General features: G+C 42.9%; 1 protein-coding gene across 1 annotated transcript in view; it reads left to right on the top strand.

The window, feature by feature from the left end:
• The window catches only part of DRG1 (developmentally regulated GTP binding protein 1), a 48,595-nt gene that overhangs the window by 14,114 nt on the left and 12,964 nt on the right, over positions 1–21,517 (top strand). The window contains exons 2-4 of the mRNA XM_032256603.1: positions 831–1,049; positions 8,270–8,339; positions 20,276–20,445. Coding sequence (XP_032112494.1) covers positions 831–1,049; positions 8,270–8,339; positions 20,276–20,445 — 459 coding nt within the window. The remainder of the gene's footprint in view (positions 1–830; positions 1,050–8,269; positions 8,340–20,275; positions 20,446–21,517) is intronic.

Below are 21,517 nucleotides of genomic sequence, written 5' to 3' on the forward strand. Positions count from 1 at the left end.
CCTGCCTCAGCCTCCTGAGTAGCTGGGATTACAGGCACGTGCCACCATGCCCAGCTAATGTTTTGTATTTTGAGTAGAGATGGGGTTTCACCATGTTGACCAGGATGGTCTCGATCTCTTGACCTCGTGATCCACCCGCCTCGGCCTCCCAAAGTGCCGGGATTAAAGGTTTGAGCCACTGCGCCCGGCGTGCCTGGCTAATTTTTAAATTTTTTTATAGAGACAAGATTTTGGCATGTTACCCATGCTTGATCTGAATTCCTGGGCTCAAGAGATCCTCCTGCCTCAGCCTCTGGAATAGCGAGGGCTATAGATGTGTGTCACTGTGCCTGACTTTTTTGAATACAGGTTTTATATCAAACACTTCATTGAATTTTGTGAATTGCTACGCCCTCAAGTTTTGTGTGCTTGAGTCCTGCTTTAAAGGTTAACCATAAAAAGTTTGAGAAATAGTGCCTAAAGGGATAGGCAGTTAAAATGTGAAAGAAATTATATGAGTTTTGCCGGGGGCGGTGGCTCACGCCTATAATCCCAGCACTTTGGGAGGCCGAGGCGGGTGAATCACCTAAGGTCGGGAGTTCAAGCCCAGCCTGACCAACATGGAGAAACCCCGCCTCTACTAAAAATACAAAATTAGTCAAGCTTGGTGGTGCATGCCTGTAATCCCAACTCGGCATGGCTGAGGCAGGAGAGGCTGAGGCAGGAGAATCACTTGAATCTAGGAGGTGGAGGTTGTGGTGAGCCAGGATTGTGCCACTGCACTCCAGGGTGGGCAACAAGAGTGAAACTCTGTCTCAAAAAAAAAAAGAAATTATGAGTCTTAATACTCTTGGGGAATAACTCTCCTCTTTTCGGTATTCATTCATGTTTTAGGTTTTGATGTGGCCAAGACAGGTGATGCTCGAATTGGATTTGTTGGCTTTCCATCTGTGGGGAAGTCAACACTGCTTAGTAACCTGGCAGGGGTGTATTCTGAGGTAGCAGCCTATGAATTCACTACTCTGACCACCGTGCCTGGTGTCATCAGATACAAAGGTGCCAAGATCCAGGTGAGTCAAGTCTGCAGACTAAGGAAGGAAAGAAATCTATTTGTCATTTAGGAAGAACTTTATTGGGAGCTCACTGTATGCCAGGCCTGATCTTTGATCTACTAGGCACTTACTGCCTAGTAGGGGAAATACAGCACTACAAAAATAGAGTAATGCAATGGGATAGTGCATGTGAAAATGCGGAGAAAGGGCTGGGCATAATGGCTCACACCTGTAATCCCAGCACTTTGGGAGGCCGAGGAGAGCAGTTCACCTTAGGTTGGGAGTTTGAGACGAGCCTGACTAACATGGAGAAACCCCGTCTCTACTAGAAATACAAAATTAGCCTGGTATGGTAGTGCATGCCTCTAATCCCTGCTACTTGGGAGGCTGAGGCAGGAGAATTGCCTGAACCCAGGAGGCGGCGGTTGCAGTGAGCCGAGATAGCACCGTCGCACTCTAGCCTGGGCAATGAAAGCGAAACTCCATCTCAAAAAAAAATGTAGAGAAATAACTGACTACTTTTATCTGAGGGCGGAGGAGGGGGCTTACTCTTGTGAAACAAAGAAGGCTTCAGGTAGAAAGTGACATTGGAGGTGGGTCTTGAAGTTAGATTCCTCCATGTAGAGAAGGATGAAAAAAGGGCATTTCAGGCAGCAGTAATGTTGAACAACCTGCTGTGGTACAAGATTAGGTGTGGGACAAGAGTAGTGAACGCTGAATTATGAAAGGGCCTGTGTACCTGCTGAGGAAGTTGAATTTTATCTTGTATGTGGCTAGGAACCTCAGAAACTTTAAAATAAGTAAATAACATGATCAGACCCTTTTAGAAGTTAATTCTTGTCTGGAAGGCTGAATGAAACTGGTCTTCTGAGATGTTCTTAGATGACAGTACCCCAAATGAGGGGTACCCATGGGTATGAAAGAAGATGTGCAAAAACCAAAATGGAACATATTGTTGGCTGCACAGCTAAGAATGTAAGGTTCTGAACTCTGACATTTGAATCTGTATTCAGTGTTCCCTAACTCTTGGGAACTGTAATTCATGCATGCCTCAGTAGTTTTTTACGTTGCCTCTGATCCTAAGAAACTACCTAATGGTTGCAACAACCCTGCATGACCAGCACATGTACCCTAGAACCTAAAGTAAAATGAAATTGACATAAAAAAAAAAAAAAAAAAAAGAAACTACCTAATGGTTCCGTTTGTTAAACACTTATCCAAACAGCAAGTATTTATGTCCTTATAGCCAATTATTTACTAATGGGATGTATGTACCTGTTGAGTACCACATAACTCCTCAAACAATGGAATCAGATTGGATACTGTCACATTTGTTTCCTTTTCCAGATGGATTTTTAAAAGTAAAGTGTGGTAATTTCTACCGTAGCAACTACTGAAAAATCCAACTTCCCAAAGATTTGGATCTGATGTAATGGAAAGCAGTGTAGTGGAATGTAGTGTTGAAATTGTGAGCACTGTAACTAGTAGTTCCCTTGGCGCCTAATAGAAATTAAGAATTGCTGTGTTAATTGTTGAAATGGCACAATTCTAAATTGTTGAAAATTTAGAATAGTCAATGGCACCTGTAAGTTCACTTGTGATGCCCCAAAGTGCCCATAGTTTGGGAACCATTGATGTAGGCATTTGTTTTTCTTCTTGCTGAGCTACACAGTAAGTTGTGAGGGGCATTCATGCTGCTTTTATTATAGAGTTTGAACTAGAAAGAGACCTCTGTCCTGGTTGTACTTTCTTGTATTTTAAGACAGGGTCTCACTCAGTGACTGAGGCTGGAGTGCAGTGGTGTGATTTCGGCTCACTGCAACCTCCACCTCCAGGTTCAAGCGATTGTCCTGCCTCAGCCTCCTGAGTAGCTGGGACTACAGATACCCACCACTGCACCCAGATACTTTTTATATTTTTAGTAGAGACAGGGTTTCACCTTGTTGACCAGGCTGGTCTCGAATTGTTGACCTTAGGTAATCCTCCCTCCTCATCCTCTCAAAGTGCTGGGATTACAGGTGTAAGCCACCGCACCTGGCCCTGGTTGTATTTTCAGTGGCCTTTTTTCCAGCTGGTCAGGTGCCCATGCAGAGACACATGTCCCTTTCTGGGATCCCATGTCCAAATGTATATAGCAAGAATGAAGAAGTGTGGACATATCTGGACCTTGGCTTGATTCTAGCTGATTTCAGAGTTTTGTTAACAAGTTACAGCTTTGATAGCTGAAGAGAATAACTTGCTTTTTTGGTAGGATGCTATTGACACCTCTCTCAAGGCTTTTGAGTATGTCAGAATAGAGAGTTGCTTAACTCCTGTCCTCTTTCCCAGAAAACCTTCATTCATTTCAGTCTCTCCTGACCTAGAGTCCCCATCTTTTCTTTTTGCATCGTGCTCTCTTTCCTCCCTTTGTCCTCTGCCTCTGTTTTTTGTCCTCTTTTGAGTTTCTCCAGAAACCAAGTTATGTAAGCATACTAGTAGGTGTTCTTAATCTTTATGTGTTTTTTTTTTTTCTTTTCAGTCGGAGTCTCCCTCTGTTGCCCAGGCTGGAGTGCAGTGATGCCATCTCGGCTCACTGCAGCTCCATCTCCCGGGTTCCAGCGATTCTCCTACTTCAGCCTCCCAAGTAGCTGGCATCACAGGCACATACCCCCATGCCTGGCTAATTTTTGTAGAGACAAGGTGGTTTCACCCATATTGGTCAGGTTGGTCTTAAACTCCTGACCTCGTGATCTGCCCTCCTTGGCCTCCCAAAGTGCTGGGATTACAGGCATGAGCCGCTGTGCCGGGCCTGATGTCCTTAATCTTAACTGGATTAAATTAACTACCCAGGAATGTGTTTTTTTTTTTTTTGAGACGGAGTTTTTCGCTCTTGTTACCCAGGCTGGAGTGCAATGGCGCAATCTCGGCTCACTGCAACCTCCGCCTCCTGGGTTCAGGCAATTCTCCTGCCTCAGCCTCCTGAGTAGCTGGGATTACAGGCACGCGCCACCATGCCCAGCTAATTTTTTGTAGTTTTTAGTAGAGACGGGGTTTCACCATGTTGACCAGGATGGTCTCGATCTCTTGACCTCGTGATCCACCCGCCTCGGCCTCCCAAAGTGCTGGGATTACAGGCGTGAGCCACCGCGCCCGGCTTTTTCAGAAATGTGTTTTTAAAAGCTGTTTCATGGGACAGGATTCGTTATCTGACTTGGTGGGGGAAGTATACAGAATTAGAACCACTTAAAGGGAGTTTTTGTTTTTTTTTTTTTTTTGTAAGGAAGGCCTTTAACAGTAAAGGTGCCTAAAACTGGGTGGTACCTTTTAATGAATTACTGTCTGAAGAAGTTCAAGAAGTGGGTGAACTACCACACTTACCAGGGATGTTATAAAGAAGATCACTGTATCACATAGGCAGATATTGGCCTGCAGAGTGGATATACAGTGCTTTGAAAATTATGGGGCTTAGGTTTTACCTTGCCAGAGTCCCTAGAACTCCTTTTGCAATATACACAGTTGATTTGCTTATTTAAGTTGCCTGCTTTAACTTCTAAAGGCATTTGAGTTTCAAGTAGTTTAACATTCAATTTCTTAAAATTCTGTAATTCCATGATAACATATATATTTTTTGAGACAGAGTCTTGCTCTGTTTCCCAGGCTGAAGTGCAGTGGCACCATCTTGGCCCACTGCAACCTCTGCCTCCTGAGTTCACGAGCTTCTCCTGCGTCAGCCTCCTGAGCAGCTGGAATTACAGGCGCATGTCACAACGGCCCAGCTGATTTTTTGTATTTTTAGTAGAGTCAGAGTTTCACCATGTTGGCCAGGCTGGTTTTGAACTCCTGACCTCAAGTAATCTGCCTGCCGCAGTCTCCCAAAGTGCTTGGTGAGCCACTGTGCCCGGCCCCATTGTTCAAATGAATATTTTTTTTTTAGGTTTTTGTTGGTTGTAACATGAAATTCAGATATATAAAGCAATGACCATTTTTATTGAATGTTGCTTATTATTAAGCATTGACTATTTTATTGAATGTATAATTATTAGTTGCTACATTTAAATTCTTGAACCTGACTTTTAAAATATTTCCCTCTGAAGAGAAGCTAAATTTAGGTTGCCTTTACTTTTATAGGGGCCTTAATGTTCTGCTTGTGTTCAGCTGCCATAGTTAGAAAGCCCTTGCTCTTTTTCTCTCAGTTAATATATTTTCTTTCAGATGATGTTTTATTTGATGTTATAATCATATTCCAGTTATAACAGTTTTAGATTATTCATATAGATTTTCCTTTTGAGTTCTTGTTAACATCAATTAGGCTCATGCTGTTGGGCGTGTGTGAGTGTGTAAGTGTGTAAAAGACGGAGTCTCACTCTGTCGCCCAGGCTAGCGTGGAATGGCACGACTTCGGCTTACGGCAACCTCTGCCTCTTGGGTTCAGGTGATTCTCCTGCCTCAGCCTCCTGAGTGGCTAGGATTACGAGCACGTACCACCATACCCGGCTAATTTTTTGTATTTTTAGTAAAGATGGGGATTTCACTGTGTTAGCTAGGATGGTCTTGATAGCCAGGATGGTCTCAATCTCCTGACTTTGTGATCTGCCTGCCTCAGCCTCCCAAAATGCTTGGATTACAGGTGTGAGCCACCATGCCTGGCTCTTTTTTCTTTTTTGAGTAGGTTCTTTTTTTCTTTTTTTTTTTTTTCTGAGACAGAGTTTCGCTCTTGTTACCCAGGCTGGAGTGCAATGGCACGATCGCGGCTCACCGCAACCTCCGCCTCCTGGGTTCAGGCAATTCTCCTGCCTCAGCCTCCTGAGTAGCTGGAATTACAGGCACGCGCCACCATGCCCAGCTAATTTTTTGTATTTTTAGTAGAGACGGGGTTTCACCATGTTGACCAGGATGGTCTCGATCTCTTGACTTCGTGATCCACCCGCCTCAGCCTCCCAAAGTGCTGGGATTAGGCATGAGCCACTGCGTCCAGCCTTGAGTAGATGCTTGAATGGAGAAGTTGATCTGTCTAGCAACTCCTAAATCAGTTTTCATTGTGGTTTATTTAATGCAAAGTATATTTCTGTAAAACAGTGTATTCCGGGCTGGAGTGAAGTGGCACAATCTTGGCTCACTGCAACCTCCGCCTCTGGGGTTCAAGTGATTCTCATGCTTCAGCCTCCTGAGCAGCTGGGATTACAGGCATGTGCCACCACATCTGGCTAATTTTTGTATTTTTTTTTTTTCTAGAGACTGGGTTTCACCATGGTGGCCAGGATGGTCTCAGACTCCTGAGCTAAAATGATCTGCCTGTTTTGGCCTCTGGGAAAGTACTGTGGGATTATAGGTGTGAGTTACTGCGCCCAGCCTGAGCAGTCATTTTTTACTGGGGACACACATCAGAGTCACTTTTGAAGCCTTTGAAGTAGACATCCATATCTGAACCCTTCAAATCATTTTTAGGGGTGGGTTTCAGCTTTCTATATATATATATATATATATATATATATATTGCACTCCATTTTTTTTTGAGATGAGCTTTGCTCTTGGTTGCCTAGGCTGGAGTGCAATGGCATGATCTCAACTCACTGCAACCTCTGCCTCCTGGGTTCAAGCTATTCTCCCTCAGCCTCCCGAGTAACTGGGATTACAGGCATGCGCCACCATGCCTGGCTAATTTTGTGTTTTTAGTAGAGACAGGGTTTTTCCATGTTGGTCAGGCTGGTCTCGAACTCCCGACCTCAAGTGATCCACCCACTTCAGCCTCCCAAAGTGCTGGTATTACTAGTGTGAGCCACCGCACCTGGCCAGCTGTCTACATTTTTAAAAGTTTTTTCAGGTGATTTTTCTGCTGTGCTTGCCTGGTTAAGAATGGCTACAGAAATTTTTGTGAGTTGGGAATTTACAGAAGTCTCCGTATATATCATATGTAAATATCACGATTTAGCTGATACTTGCTGTAAGGAATTTATGTGGAGTCTCAACCTTCTGAGAGGTGGTGGAACACTGAAAAATTTTAAGGGAGAATAATGGATTTTCACTAAAGAAACATGCGTTATAATCTATTAGGACTGTGACTTTGGGCAAGTTACTTACCCTCTGTGAACTTCAGCTAGTATCCTTATCTCACAGGGTTGTTAGGCATTTTCAACTAGGTAAAGCACATAAAAAGCCTATAGGCCAGGAGTGGTAGCTCACACCTGTAATCCCAGCAATTTGGGAGGCTGAAGCAGGCAGATTACCCGAGGTTAGGAGTTTGAGACCAGCCTGACCAACATGGTGAAACCCCATCTCTACTAAAAATAACAAAAAGGACCAGGCACAGTGGCTCACGCCTATAATCCCAGCACTTTGGGAGGCCAAGGCAGGCAGATCACAAGGTCAGGAGATCGAGACCATCCTGGCTAACACAGTGAAACCTCATCTCTACTAAAAATACAAAAAAAAGAAAAATTAGCTGGACGTGGTGGCACGTGCTTGTAGTCTCAGCTCCTTGGGAGATGGCACCACTGCACTGCAGCCTGGGCGATAGAGTGAGACTCTGTCTCAGGAAAAAAAAAAAAAAAAAAAAAGTTAGGTGTGTGGTGGTGCCTATAATCCCAGCTACTTGGGAGGCTGAGGCAGGAGAATCTCTTGAACCAGAGAAGTGGAGGTTGCAGTGAGCCAAGATCATGCCATTGCTCTCCAGCCTGCACAAAAAGCAATAAAATTTTAATCTCAAAAGAAAAAAAGAAAAAGGCTTTTTTTTTTTTTTTTTTTTTTTGAGACAGAGTTTCACTCATGTTACCCAGGCTGGAGTGCAATGGCGCGATCTTGGCTCACTGCAACCTCCGCCTCCTTGGGTTCAGGCAATTCTGCCTCAGCCTCCTGAGTAGCTGGGATTACAGGCACGCACCACCATGCCCAGCTAATTTTTTGTATTTTTAGTAGAGACGGGGTTTCACCACGTTGACCAGGATGGTCTCGATCTCTTGACCTCGTGATCCACCCACCTCGGCCTCCCAAAGTGCTGGGATTACAGGCTTGAGCCACCGCGCCCGGCCCAGAAAAAGCCTTTAGATAATATTTAGTAGATACTTAGTAAAAGTAATATTTACACACTCACTTATAAGGGAAATTGGATTTGGGTCTGATAAATTATAGGTACTTGAAAAATAAATTATTCTGATAAATTAATAATTTAAATAATTATTAATAAATCTAATAAATTATTCTATATTTTTAAATTTGTAACTAGTTTTTTCTTTCATCCTCTTCCTTCATCCTTAATCTTGCAGCTCCTGGATCTCCCAGGTATCATTGAAGGTGCCAAGGATGGGAAAGGTAGAGGTCGTCAAGTCATTGCAGGTGAGTGGTCGAGTACCACTATCCTGGGATATCATCCCCTTCTCTGGTACTATTCCTTTATTCAGAGACTACTAGGCTTAAAGATTATACCACAGTGAAGGGCATAGTTTCACCTGACTTCTCATTAGAGGTGAAACTTGAAGGGACCTCCGTTGCAGCCGTGGCAGTGTTCTGAATCTGTGCTGTCCAACTTTGTAGCTCCTAGGCATGTATGGGTATAGAGCTCTTGCAATGTGCCTAGTACAATTAAGGAGCTAGTGGATAGAGTCTGTATTGGACAATGCAGCTGTAGACATTTTACATGGCTGTCATCCTGAGATTTTCTGCTCTTTTCTTGTGTGGGATCTTCCATTTCCTAGAGGCAGTGTGTACTTTTTTGGGATGTTTTGCTGGCATACATTCTTTAATAACTTCCCCAGAGAAGATGAATGATAAAGGTAAATTTTTCTGTCTTTTCATGGCTTTTTTTGGGAGGGAAGGAGGACAGAGTGTCACTCTGTCACCCAGACTGGAGTGCAGTAGTGCCATCTTGGCTTACTGCAGCCTCTTGTCTCCTGAGTTCAAGCGATCTTCCCACCTCAGCCTCCTAGGTAGCAGAGACTACAGATGTGCACCACTGTCTGATTTTCTTTTTGTATTTTTTTTGGTAGAGACGGGGTTCCATCCTGTTGCCCAAACTCCTGAGCTCAAGTGATCTACCTGCCTTGGACTCCTAGAGTACTGTCTTTTCTTGTTTGAAGGTTATTTTTATTTTACCCTTGTACTGGAGTCATTAATTTGGCTGTTTATAGAATTATAAATTAGAAGTCATTTTCCCTCAGAAATTTGAAAAACACTGTCTTCTAACATCTGCTATTGCTGTTGAGTCAAGTAGTTAGAATGTTTTTTGGCTTTTGATAACTTTTTTCCCATACTGAAAGATGTTAAAAGCTGCTTACTTCAGCAAGCTATTTCTTGGTTTGGGCTTTTTCTTTTTCTCTCTTTTCTTGAATTCATTTTGCTGGATATTTTGTGGACCCTTTTTTTTTTTTTCCTTTCTCTTTTTTTGAAACAGGGTCTCACTCCCATCACCGAGACTGGAATGTGGTGGTGGGATCTTGGTTCACTGCAGCCTCGACTGCTGGGCTCAGGTGATCCACCTCAGCCTCCAGTCCAGGTGGGACTTCAGGTTTGTGGCACCCTTCTTTTCTTTTTTTTTTTTTTTTGTTTTTAGCAGAGACAAGGTTTTGCCATGTTGCCCAGGCTGCTTTTTTAAAAATTCTCTTTCCCTTTCCTGGTGTGGTGGATTCTTTCAGCATGACAACTCATATCTTTCATTTATGGGAAAATTTCCTGTTTTCTTTGGTAATTTCTTCTATTTTCTTATTTATGCAAGGTTTGCTAATAGAATGCTGGACTTCTGGGTTTATAATTTTCGTAATTTTCTTTTTTTATAAAGACAGGGTCTCACTTTGTCACCCAGGCTGGAGTGTAGCAGCCTGACTGTACGTAGCTCACTGTAACCTGGACTCAGGCAATCTTCCCGTGTCAGCTTCCTGAGTAGCTAGGACTACAGACACACAACACCATGCTGGGCTAATTTTAAAAATTTTTTGTAGGGGTGTTGCTCTGTTGCTTAGGCTGATCTTCAACTCCTAGGCTCAAGTCATCCTTCTGCCTTGACCTTGCAGAATGTTGGGATCACAAGTGTGAGCCGTTGTGCTTGGCCCTTTTTATGTTTTAAATTGTCTTTCGTCTCTTAATTTTTTCTGTATGTGATTTTCTGGGCATTGTCTTTTAATCCTGCTATTGAGTGTATTTCTGCTCTAGTATTATTTTTAATTTCTAAGACTTTGTTTCTCTCTTCTGATTTTCCTTTATTAGCATCTTGTTCTTGTTTAATGGATGCATTATTTTCTCTTAGACTCTTTTCTATTCTGTTTTTTTTTTTTTTGTTTTTTTTTTTTTGAGATGAAGTGCCACTCTTGCCCAGGCTGGAGTGCAACGGCTGGATCTCAGCACACTGCAAACTCTGCCTTCTGGGTTCAAGTGATTTCCTGCCTCAGCTTCCTGAGTAGCTGGGATTACAGGTGCCTGCCACCACGCCCAGCTAATTTTTGTGTTTTTAGTAGAGACTGGGTTTCACCATGTTGGCTAGGCTGGTCTCAAACTCCTGACTTCAGATGATTCACCCACCTTGGCCTCCCAAAGTACTGAGATTACAGGAGTGAGCCATTGCACCCTCCTGGCTCTTAATCTATTCTTACAAGGACACATATGACTTCCCCGCTGTCAAACCTAAGGGCCAATTTATTATCCACATCTTTCTAATGAGAGTAACATACTAGATCTTTCCCTCCTTGAAGTATTTACTTTGCTTGGTCTCTGACACCAGTGCCTCTTACTGGTCTCCTTTGCTTGATTTGTCCCATCGTCAAGATCTCTAAATGTGGATTGCCCCAATGCCTATTCTTGGAGTTTCTTTTCTTCTCTGTCTCTGCTCTGTCTATGCCAAATGAGGGTTATTTCATCTAGTTCTTTGGCTTTAAATGTCTGGATCTATATTCTGATGACTGTGAATTGTGTGGCAGTATTTTGCCCTCTGATGAACTACAGACGAGCTGCCAACATATCTTTACTTGGATGTCTAATTAGGTGTCTCAAACTTAGCACGTATAAGATTAAATTCTTGTTTCAGCCAAGGTGGGAGGAACACTTGAGCTCAGGAGTTTGAGACCAGCCTGGGCAACATTAGTGATACCTCATCTCTATTAAAAAATGAAAGTAAATTTAAGTCTTAGTCTTTTCTATATCAGTAAAGGCAAATTTATCCTTCAGATCTTTTAGGTCAAATCTTTATTTTCCTTTCATCCCCCACATCCACTTCATTATTATATCCAGTTGGTTTTACCTTTGAAATATATCTAGAGGCCAGCCACTTTTTTTTCTCCCCTTTTTCGTCCTTAACTGAAAAATACTGAGTTATGTGACTGACATGCTGGCTACTATGCTGAGGAAACTCTACCAAAAGGTTTAGTTAATCATACTCCTCAGTTCCTGGCACATTTTCGTTTTTTTTTTTTTTTTTTTAGAGACAGGGTCTTGCTTTCTTGCCCAGGCTGGAGTACGGTGTCACAGTCACAGCTCACAGCAGTCTCAATCTCCTGGGATCAGGTGATCCTTACTCCTCAGCCTTCTGAGTAGCTAGGACTACAGGCATGTACATCTTGCCTGGCTAATTTTTTGCTTTTTGTAGAGACAGTCTCCCTATGTTGTTCAGGGTGATCTTGAAAACCCCGGGCTCCAGAGATCCTCTCTCCTCAGCTTGAGTAGCTGGGACTATAGGCGTGTACCACCATGGAAGGCTAATTGATTTTTACTGTTTTAGAGGTAGAATCTTGATATGTTGCCCAGGCAGTAATTGTTATCTTTCTCATTATTTTTCAAGAATTTCTCTTAAGTTCTATGTCTAATATGATACCTACTAGCTACATGTGACTAAAATTAAATTACAGTGGAATAAAATTTAAAATTTAGTTCCTCAGTTACATAAGCCACATTTTGTATGCTTATTAGCTACAGGTGAGTAGTAGCTACTGTATTGGACAGTACAGATGCAGAATATTTTCATTATTACAGAAACTTTGGATAACACTGCTCCCGATATTAATTCCTTGTCAGCTTTGGACATTACAAGTATCTTCTCCAATTAATTTTGTCCAAGGTGATATTTGTTGAATAAAAATCCTTAATTTTGGTAGAATCTAGTTTACTCTTTATTTGTAGCTGGGACCACAGGTGTGCACCACCATGCCTGGCTAATTTTTTGTATTTTCAGTAGAAACGGGGTTTCGCCCTGTTGTCCAGGCTGGTCTCGAACTCCTGACCTGAAGTGATCTGCCTGCCTTTGCCTCCCAAAGTGCTGGGATTACAGGTGTGAGCACCTAGCCTACTCTTTATTTTTTCTTATGGTTTGTGCTTCTGAAGTTTTATTTAAGAAGTCCTTATCTTGGTCAGTTGCTATGGCTCACGCCTGTAATCCAAGAGCTTTGAGAGGCCAAGTGACAGAGTGAGACTCCATCTCAAAAAAATAAAATAAAATAATTTCCAGTTACCTTGGTCACTTTCTCCTATTTTTTTTTTTGAGATGGAGTTTCACTCTTGTTACCCAGGCTGGAGTGCAATGGTGTGATCTTGGCTCACCTCAACCTCTGCCTCCCAGGCTCAAGTGATCCTCCTGCCTCAGCCTCCTGAGTAGTTGGGATTACAGGCATATACCACCAAGCTCGACCAATTTTTGTATTTTTAGTAGAGACTAGGGGTTTCTCTGTTGGTCAGGTTGGTCTTGAACTCTTGACCTCAGGTGATATTCCCGCCTTGGCCTCCCAAAGTGTTGGGATTACAGGCGTGAGCCACCAGGCCCTGCTGGTCAGTTTCTTTACCCAGTGTTATTTTATTTTTCATGGCCCTTATGTCCACTTGGCCCATAGTCATTTGTAAATTTTTTTTTTTTTTTTTGTAAATTTATTTTTATCGTCTCCTGTTATAGGAATATAAAGTTTGTGTGAAGGGAAAGTTTTCTGTTTTGTTCACAGTTGAATCCTCAATAAATATTTGTTGAATGGATAAAGAAACCCCTCGGAGTTAGATGGTCATGGTGTCATGTGCCTGTGGTCCTAGCTACTCAGGAGGCTTGGGGCAGGAGTATTGCTTGAGCCCAGAAGGTAGAGGTCATAGTGAGCTATGATTGTGCCACTCTAGCCTGGATGATGGAGTGAGAGCTTGCTTAAAAAAAAAAAAAAAAAAAAAAAAAAAAAAAAATCTTTCTAATAAGAAAATTAAAAAAAAAAAAAGTTCTGAGGCTATCAGTGGTAGTTTTTTTTTTTTTTTGAGATGGAATCTTGCTCTGCCACCCAGACTGGAGTACAGTGGCACAATCTTGGCTCACTGCAACCTCTGCCTCCTGGGTTTAAGCAGTTCTCCTGCCTTAGCCTTCCAAGTAGCTGGGAATACAGGTATGCATCACCCTGCCTAGCTATTTTTTTTTTTAATTTTATTTTTAGTAGAGATGGGGTTTCACCATGTTAGCCAGGCTGGTCTCAAAACTCCTGACCTCAGGTGATCCGCTCGCCTCAGCCTCCCAAAGTGCTGGGATTATTACAGGTGTGAACCACCATGCCCGGCCTCAGTGGTAGATTAAAAAAATCTATATTTTCCTCTGCCTCCCTGTATCATTTCTATTTTCTCTGATTTTTTTTTCTTTTATGTTTTGTTTTGGTCTCTCTTTTTCATACTGGAAGCTTTTCTCAAATGTCTGGTGATCCTTAGTAATTTGTCCTATTTAAGAATGAGGGGTCAGGTGCAATGGCTTATACCTGTAATCCTAGCACTTTGGGAGGTTGAGGCAGGAGGATCACTTGAGGCCAGGAGTTCGAGACCAACCTGGGCAACATTACAAGACCCTGTCTCTACAAAAATAAAAATTAAAAAAATAGGTAGGCGACATGGCACACATGTGTAGTCCCAGCTATCCAAGGAGGCTGAGGCAGGAGGATCAGTTGGGCCCAGGAAGTGGAGGTTACAGTGAGCTAGGATTGTGCGACTGCACTCCAGCCTGAGTGACAAAGCGAGACCCTGTCTCTTAAAAAGAGGGAATTGGCCAGGTGTAGTGGTTCACGCCTGTAGTCCCAGCACTTTGGGAGGCTGAGGTGAGTGGATCACTTGAGGTCAGGAGTTCGAGACCAGCCTGGCCAACATGGTGAAACCCCGTCTCTACCAAGAATTGCTTGAACCCAGGAGGTGGCAGTTGCAGTGAGCCGAGATTGTGTCATTACACTCCAGTCTGGGAGACAGTGAAAGACTCCGTCTCAAAAAAAAAAAGAGAATTTAAAAAAAGGATAAGGAACTAGAAAGTTGATGGAAGCAGAATTTTTTTTTTATGTTTTGAGATGGAGTCTCAGTCTATCACCGAGGCTAGATGGAGTGCAGTGGCATGATATTGGCTCACTGCAACCTCCGCCTCCTGGTTCAAGTGATTCTCGTGCCTCAGCCTTCCAAGTAGCAGGGGTTACAGGTGCCCACTACCACAGTCAGCTGATTTTTGTATTTTTAGTAGATACGGGTTTTTATCATGTTAGCCAGGCTGGTCTCAAACTCCTGACCTCAGGTGATGTCCCGCCTCAGCCTCCCAAAGTGCTGGGATTATAGGTGTGAGCTCCAGCGCCCAGCTGGAAGCAGAATTTTTGACAAATGAATTTTAATATAGGTTGATGTACAGTGAGCCAGCTTTCTTGGAAGAAGAACTCTGGATGTCCATAACAGTAGTATTTTTTCCCTGTAGCTAGTCAGTAACTCCACACACAAAAAAAGTTGCTAAAATCCTTGATGCTGGAAGAAGGGAACAGGAAGGTGTCTAGAGATTCTTTTTTTTTTTTTTAAGACTGCTCAGCAGGAGAGATTCTTATTCTGAATAGACTTTAATTAAGCTTCCTCCTTTTAAGTCCATTGCTCTACTGTTGTGTTCCCTTAGGCTAGTATGGCTGAGCCTGGATCCTGGTAGCCTCTCTTTGTTTTTTTTTTTTTTGAGACGGAGTCTTGCTCTGGAGTGCAGTCATGCAATCTCGGCTCACTGCAACCTCTGCCTCCTGGGTTCAAGCGATTCTTCTGCCTCAGCCTCCCGAGTAGCTGGGACTACAGGCGTGTGCCACCACACCCGGCTAATTTTTGTATTTTTAGTAGAGACGGGGTTTCATCATGGCGAGAATGGTCTCGATCTCTTGACCTCATGATCCGCCCACCTCGGCCTCCAAGAGTCCTTGGTTTACAGGTGTGAGCCACCGCGCCCGGCCCGCCTTTCTTTTTTATGTCTTGGATCTCTTCAGGAAAAGATTCAGTTGCCCAGAAGAGCCACATTTGCATTTACAACTTTATTTCATCATTCTGTTTTGACTTTAGTATTTTCCTGCATTGTCTGTCTGGAGTATCCTGTTTGTTTTCATGTTGTTATCAAGGAATAGGTCAGAGAAGGACAAATGGTTAGCCAGCATTTTTGAATTACAACATTGGCTTTCTTTAATTAAAAAAAAAAAAAAAAAAAAAAAAAAAAAAAAAAAAGGCCTGCTGGGCATGGTGGCTCATGCATGTAATCCCAGCACTTTGGGAGGCCGAGGCAAGTGGATCACTTGAGCACATGAGTTCAAGACACCTGGGCAACATGGTGAAACTCTGTCTCTACAAAAAATAAAAAGTTAGCTGGGCATGGTGGCCTGTACCTGTAGTCCCAGCTACTCGGGAGGCTGAGGCAGGAGAATCGCTTGAAACTGGGAGGTGGAGGTTGCAGAGAGCCAAGGTCATGCCATTGCATTCTAGCCTGGGCAACCGGTGAAACCCTGTCTCAAAAAAAAATAAATTTTTTAAAGGCCTAAAAGTTCTAAATTGGATATAGATTTTTCCTAAAAGGTTGTTTGTACTTCTGTGGCCTATAGTTTCCTCTAAGCATGAAAGTGAATAATATAACACAGAGAACGCTAGCATGGTTAGTTTTAGTTCTCCTTTGGGCTATTGGAAAAAAATCTTTTACTCTGTGAACTTTAAAATTCTTATGTGTGCCTGTTTTTTCATGTTAATGCTAATAGTGCCCTTTTTTCCATTCTCAGAAGTCTCCGTGGATGAACTTGGATGATAAATAGTCACTCCAATTATTTTTTTTTTAATATTTGAATTTTTATAGTGAGTATTTTTTTGTTTCTGTTTTTATTTTTAATCAGAAAAAGAAATTGTGAGGTGGACAGGAGGATCGCTTGAGCCCAGGAATTTGAGACCATCGCGAGCTATGATTGCGCCACTGCACTCTAGCCTGGGCAATAGAGCAAGACACTGTCTCTATTAAAGAAAAAAGAAAAGGAAAAAAAAAGCTACAGAAATTCTCATGATCTTTGATGAACTATTGTTCCATTGTTTAAAATTAAATGCCAACCAGATTAAGAATCTTTGCTACCTTAGGCTAGACAAAGACTTTTTTTTTTTTTGAGACAGAGTCTCTCTCTATCACCAGACTGGAGTATAGTGGCATGATCCCGGCTCACTGCAACTTCCGTTTTCTGGTTTTAAGCAATTCTCCTGCCTCAGCTTCCCTAGTACCTGGGATCACAGGCACGTATCGCCACGCCCGGCTAATTTTTTGTATTTTTAGTAGAGACGGGGTTTCACCATGTTGGCCAGGATGGTCTCGATCTCTTGACCTTGTCATTTACCCGCCTCTGCCTCCCAGAGTGCTGGGATTACAGGTGTGAGCCACTATGCCCGGCCAAGACAAAGATTTTTTTGATGGGGACACTAAAATAATGAACCACAAAATAAACAGTTGATAAATTACTTATTATCATAATTTAAAACTTACTCTGAAAGACACAGTTAAAATGAAGAAGCAAGCTACAGACTGAAGGAAAATATTAGCAATATGTATATCTGACAAGGACTTGTTTTCAGAAAATATAAAGAACTCTTGGCCTGGTATGGTGGCTCATGCCTGTAATTTCACCACTTTGGGAGGCCAAGGCAGGTACGGATCACTTGAGGTCAGGAGTTTAAGACCAGCCTGGCCAGTATGGTGAAACTCTGTCTCTACTAAAAATCCAAAAAAAAAAAAAAAAAGTAGCCAGATGTGGTGGCGTGCACCTGAAATCCCAGCTACTTGGGAGGCTGAGGCACAAGAATTGCTTGAGGGCCGGGCGAGGAGGCTCACGCCTGTAATCCCAGCACTTTGGGAGGCCGAGGTGGATGGATCACGAGGTCAAGAGATCGAGACCATCCTGGCCAGCACGGTGAAACCCCGTCTCTACTAAAAATAGAAAAAAATTTTAGCTGGGCGTGGTATCACATGCCTGCGGTCCCAGCTACTCGGGAGGCTGAGGCAGAAGAATCGCTTGAACCCAGGAGGCGGAGGTTGCAGTGAGCCGAGATTATTGCGCCACTGCACCCCAGCCTGGCGACAGGGCAAGACTCCGTCTCAAAAAAAAACAAAAAAAAAAAACAACAACAAAGAATTGCTTGAACCTGGGAGGTGGAGGTTGCAGTGAGTCGAGATGGCACCACTGCATTTCAGCCTGCATGTCTCAAAAAAACCTCTTATAGTTCAATAATAAAGACAGCACAACTAAAAGATGGATTGGCAGTGGCTCATACCTGTAATTCCTGCACTTTGGGAGGCCAAGGTGGGCGATAACCTGAGGTTGGGAGTTTGAGACCAGTCTGACCAACATAGAGAAATCCCCTTTCAACTAAAAATCCAAAAAGGTAGCCCGGCGTGGTGGCACATGCCTGTAATCCCAGCTGCCTAGGAGGCTGAGGCAGGAGAATAGCTTGAACCCAGGAGGCCAAGGTGAGCTGCACACCATTGTACTCCAGCCTGGGCAACAAGAGTGAAACTGTATCTCAAAAAAAAAAAAAAAAAAAAAAAAAAAGAATGAACTCAGAAAATAATATGAATGGCCAGTAAGCACATGAAAAGATAGTCATTAAGGAGATGCAACTACAATGAGATGCCATTATACGTTCATTAGAATGGCTACAAATAGTGACAATACCAAGTGTTGGTTGAGGATATGAAGCAGTTGGAATTCTTTTTTTTTTTTTTTTTTTTTTGAGACGGAGTTTCACTCTTGTTGCCCAGGCTGGAGTGCAATGGCACGATCTCGGCTCACCGCAACCTCCGCCTCCTGGGTTCAGGCAATTCTCCTGCCTCAGCCTCCTCAGTAGCTGGGATTACAGGCATGCGCCACCATGCCCAGCTAATGTTTTGTATTTTTAGTAGAGACGGGGTTTCACCATGTTGACCAGGATGGTCTCGATCTCTTGACCTCGTGATCCACCCGCCTCAGCCTCCCAAAGTGCTGGGATTACAGGCTTGAGCCACCGCGCCCGGCAGCAGTTGGAATTCTATACACTGCTGATAGGAGTGTAAAACGGTACAAACACCTGGAAAACTATTTGGCAGTTTTTAATAAACTGTAGCTACCATATGACCCAACAGTTTCACTGGTGTTTACCCAGGAGAAATGAAAATATATGCCCATAGAAAGACTTGTACATGAATGTTTACAGCAGATTTCTGTATTATACCCCAAAACTGAAAACAACCCAGATGTCCATCAACTGGTGAATGGATAAACAAAAATGTAGTACTGCTTAGTTATAAAAAGAGATGAATTACTGGTGCATACCCAACATGGTTGAATGTCAACAATATGCTAAGTTAAAAGATCTAGGCACAACTGGGCATGGTGGCATATTCCTATAATGCCGGTACTTTGGGAGGGTCACTGAGCCCAGGAGTTTGAGGTTACAGTGAGCTATGATCACACTACTGTATTCCAGGCTGGGCCAAAAAGGGACACCCGTTTCTTAAAAGAAAAAAAAAATTTTTTTAAAAAAGGCCAGATACAGTGGCTCATGCCTGTAATCTCTGCACTTTGGGAGGCCGAAGCAGGAGGATTGCCTGAAGCCAGGAGTTAGAGGCTACAGTGAGCTGTGTCATGCCACTACACTCCAGCCTGGGCAATAGAGCAAGACTGTCTCAGTCAGTCAATAAAAAGATATCCAGGCACAAAAGACTACATTTTTTTCCCCCATACAGATTCGATCTTACTTTGTTGCCCAGGCTGGTCTCAAATTCCTGGCCTCAAGCAATCATCCTGTCTCGACCTCCCAAATTGCTAGGATTATAGGCATAAGCTACTGGCCCACACCAAAATAATACATTTTATATGATTCCATTTATATGAAATTCTAAAAGTGCAAATAAACTACCTATGGTGACAGAAAGCAGATCAGTGTTAGTTGGGAATAGTATAGTGGGGAAGATTGAAAAGAGGCACAAAGGATTGGGCACAGTGGCTAATGCCTGTAATCCCAGCACTTTAGGCGGCTGAGGCGGGCAGATCATGAGGTCCAGCCTGGTGATGGAACGAGACTTCCTCTCAAAAAAAAAAAAAAAAAAAAAATGCTAACTAACCAAGGCCAGGTGAGGTACCTCACATTTGAAATCCTAGCACTTTGGGGGCTGAGGCAGACAGACTGCCTGATCTTCGGAGTTCGAGACCAGCCTGGATAACATGGTGAAACCCCATCTCTGCTAAAATACAAAAAATTAGCCAGACATGGTGGCATGCACCTGTAGTCCCAGCTACTTGGGTGGCTGAGGTAGGAGAATTGCTTGAACCCAGGAGGTGGAGGTTGCAATAAGCCAAGATCGTGCCACTGCACTCCAACCTGGGTGACAGTGAGACTCCATCTCCAAAAAAAAAAAAATAAGCTAACTGGATAATATTCTTTCACAGGTCTTCCTGTTTTAAAACTTTCTAACCTGTATCTGAGGATTTAGTTTATTTCCTGGTTTGTATCTTTATTCTGACTTGTTTTCTTGCTATTATATCTAGAAAATGTGTCGGCTCTTGGGCAAATATGGTATTGATTTCATGGCATACAAAGCAAATTGACTTCCAGTATGAATCTTTCATAGCTATAAGAACTTTATGGCTGGGCACAATGGCTCATACTTGTAATCCCAGCACTTTGGGAGGCTGAGGCGGGATTGCCTGAGGTCAAGAGTTCCAGAACAATCTGGCCAACATGGTGAAACCCCATCTCTACTAAAAATACAAAAATATTAGCTGGGCTTGGTGGCATTCACCTGTAATCCCAGCTTCAGAGGTTGAGGCAGGGGAGTCGCTTGAACCAGCGGGGTGGAGGTTGCATTGAGCTGAGATCGCACCACTGTACTCCAGTCTGGGCAACAGAGCGAGACTCCATCTCAAAAAAAAACCTTCATGTGTGTATATATTGCAGAAAATCCTTTGACAGACACTTAAATGTAGGGGGAAAAACACCTCTACTTGAGTATTTGGGTTAGTTAAGGCTTTATTGAACTGTCTTGGGTATGTTTTTTTCTTATTTTTCAGTGGCCCGAACTTGTAACTTGATCCTGATTGTTTTGGATGTCCTGAAACCCTTGGGACATAAGAAGATAATTGAAAATGAACTGGAAGGCTTTGGCATTCGCTTGAACAGCAAACCCCCCAACATTGGCTTTAAGAAGAAGGACAAGGGAGGCATTAATCTCACAGCTACTGTGAGTGGGGAAGACTACATGGGCAGGCTGCTGCAGGAATTAGAGTTGGGAGTGATGTGCATGGACATTGATGTTGGAAAATTTCCTGACTTTTCCCTGTACTAGTTGAGATAACACAAATGACTTTATAATGATTGACATGAAAGACTTTAAGACTAGGATAGGAGCCAGTCTCAGACTTACCTTTGCCACTTATTTCCTCTTTTCAGTTATCTATTGGGGATAATATGGGAGTGTGGACCAGTTTTATGCTTGCATAAGGTAGATGACCACCAATATCTTTTGTTTTCATTCATTTAACACAATTTATAGAGTGCCTGTCATGGGCCAAGCATTATTTTAGGCTCTGGGCAGGAATGGAAGAGGGAACAGCAAAAATTCCTCTTTTGTATCCTAATTGGATAGAATGCAAGCAGTATGAATCAGTAAAATATAATGGATTAGTCAATGACAAATGTGAGAACAAAAATAAAGTAGGGAAAGGAGATAGAATGTTGGTGTGAGGGTTGCAGTTTTAAGAAGGTTGGTCGGGGAAGTCTTCACTGAGGTGACATAAAGGTGTGAACCAAGTGGGTATCTTGAAGAACATCTGCTTCATGCAGAAGGAACATCCAAGTGGAAAGGTGCTGAGGCAGAGCATATCTTTCCATGTTTGAGGAACAACAGAATGGGCAAGTAAGAGAGTAGTAAAGATAAAAGCATAGCGTAGGGACACATGTGCTTTTACTTTACAGGAGATGGGTAACTGTTGGTTGGATTCTGTCCCACAACTAAACATGATTTGACTTAGGTTTTTCTTTTTTTTTTTTTAAAAAAAAAAAGATGGAGTCTTACTGTGTCGCCCAGGCTGGAGTGCAGTGGTACAAATCTTGGCCCACTGCAACCTCTGCCTCCTGGGTTCAAGCGATTCTCCTGCCTCATCGTCCTCAGTAGCTGGGATTACAGGCGTGTGCCACCACACCCAGCTAATTTTTGTATTTCTAGTAGAGATGGGATTTCACCATGTTGATTAGATTGGTCTCAAACTGACCTCAAGTGATCTGCCTGCCTCAGCCTCCCAAAGTGCTAGGAT

This window comes from Sapajus apella, unplaced genomic scaffold (assembly GCF_009761245.1).
Source record: "Sapajus apella isolate SASKATOON/1434 unplaced genomic scaffold, GSC_monkey_1.0 scaffold95, whole genome shotgun sequence".
NCBI lineage: Eukaryota > Metazoa > Chordata > Mammalia > Primates > Cebidae > Sapajus > Sapajus apella.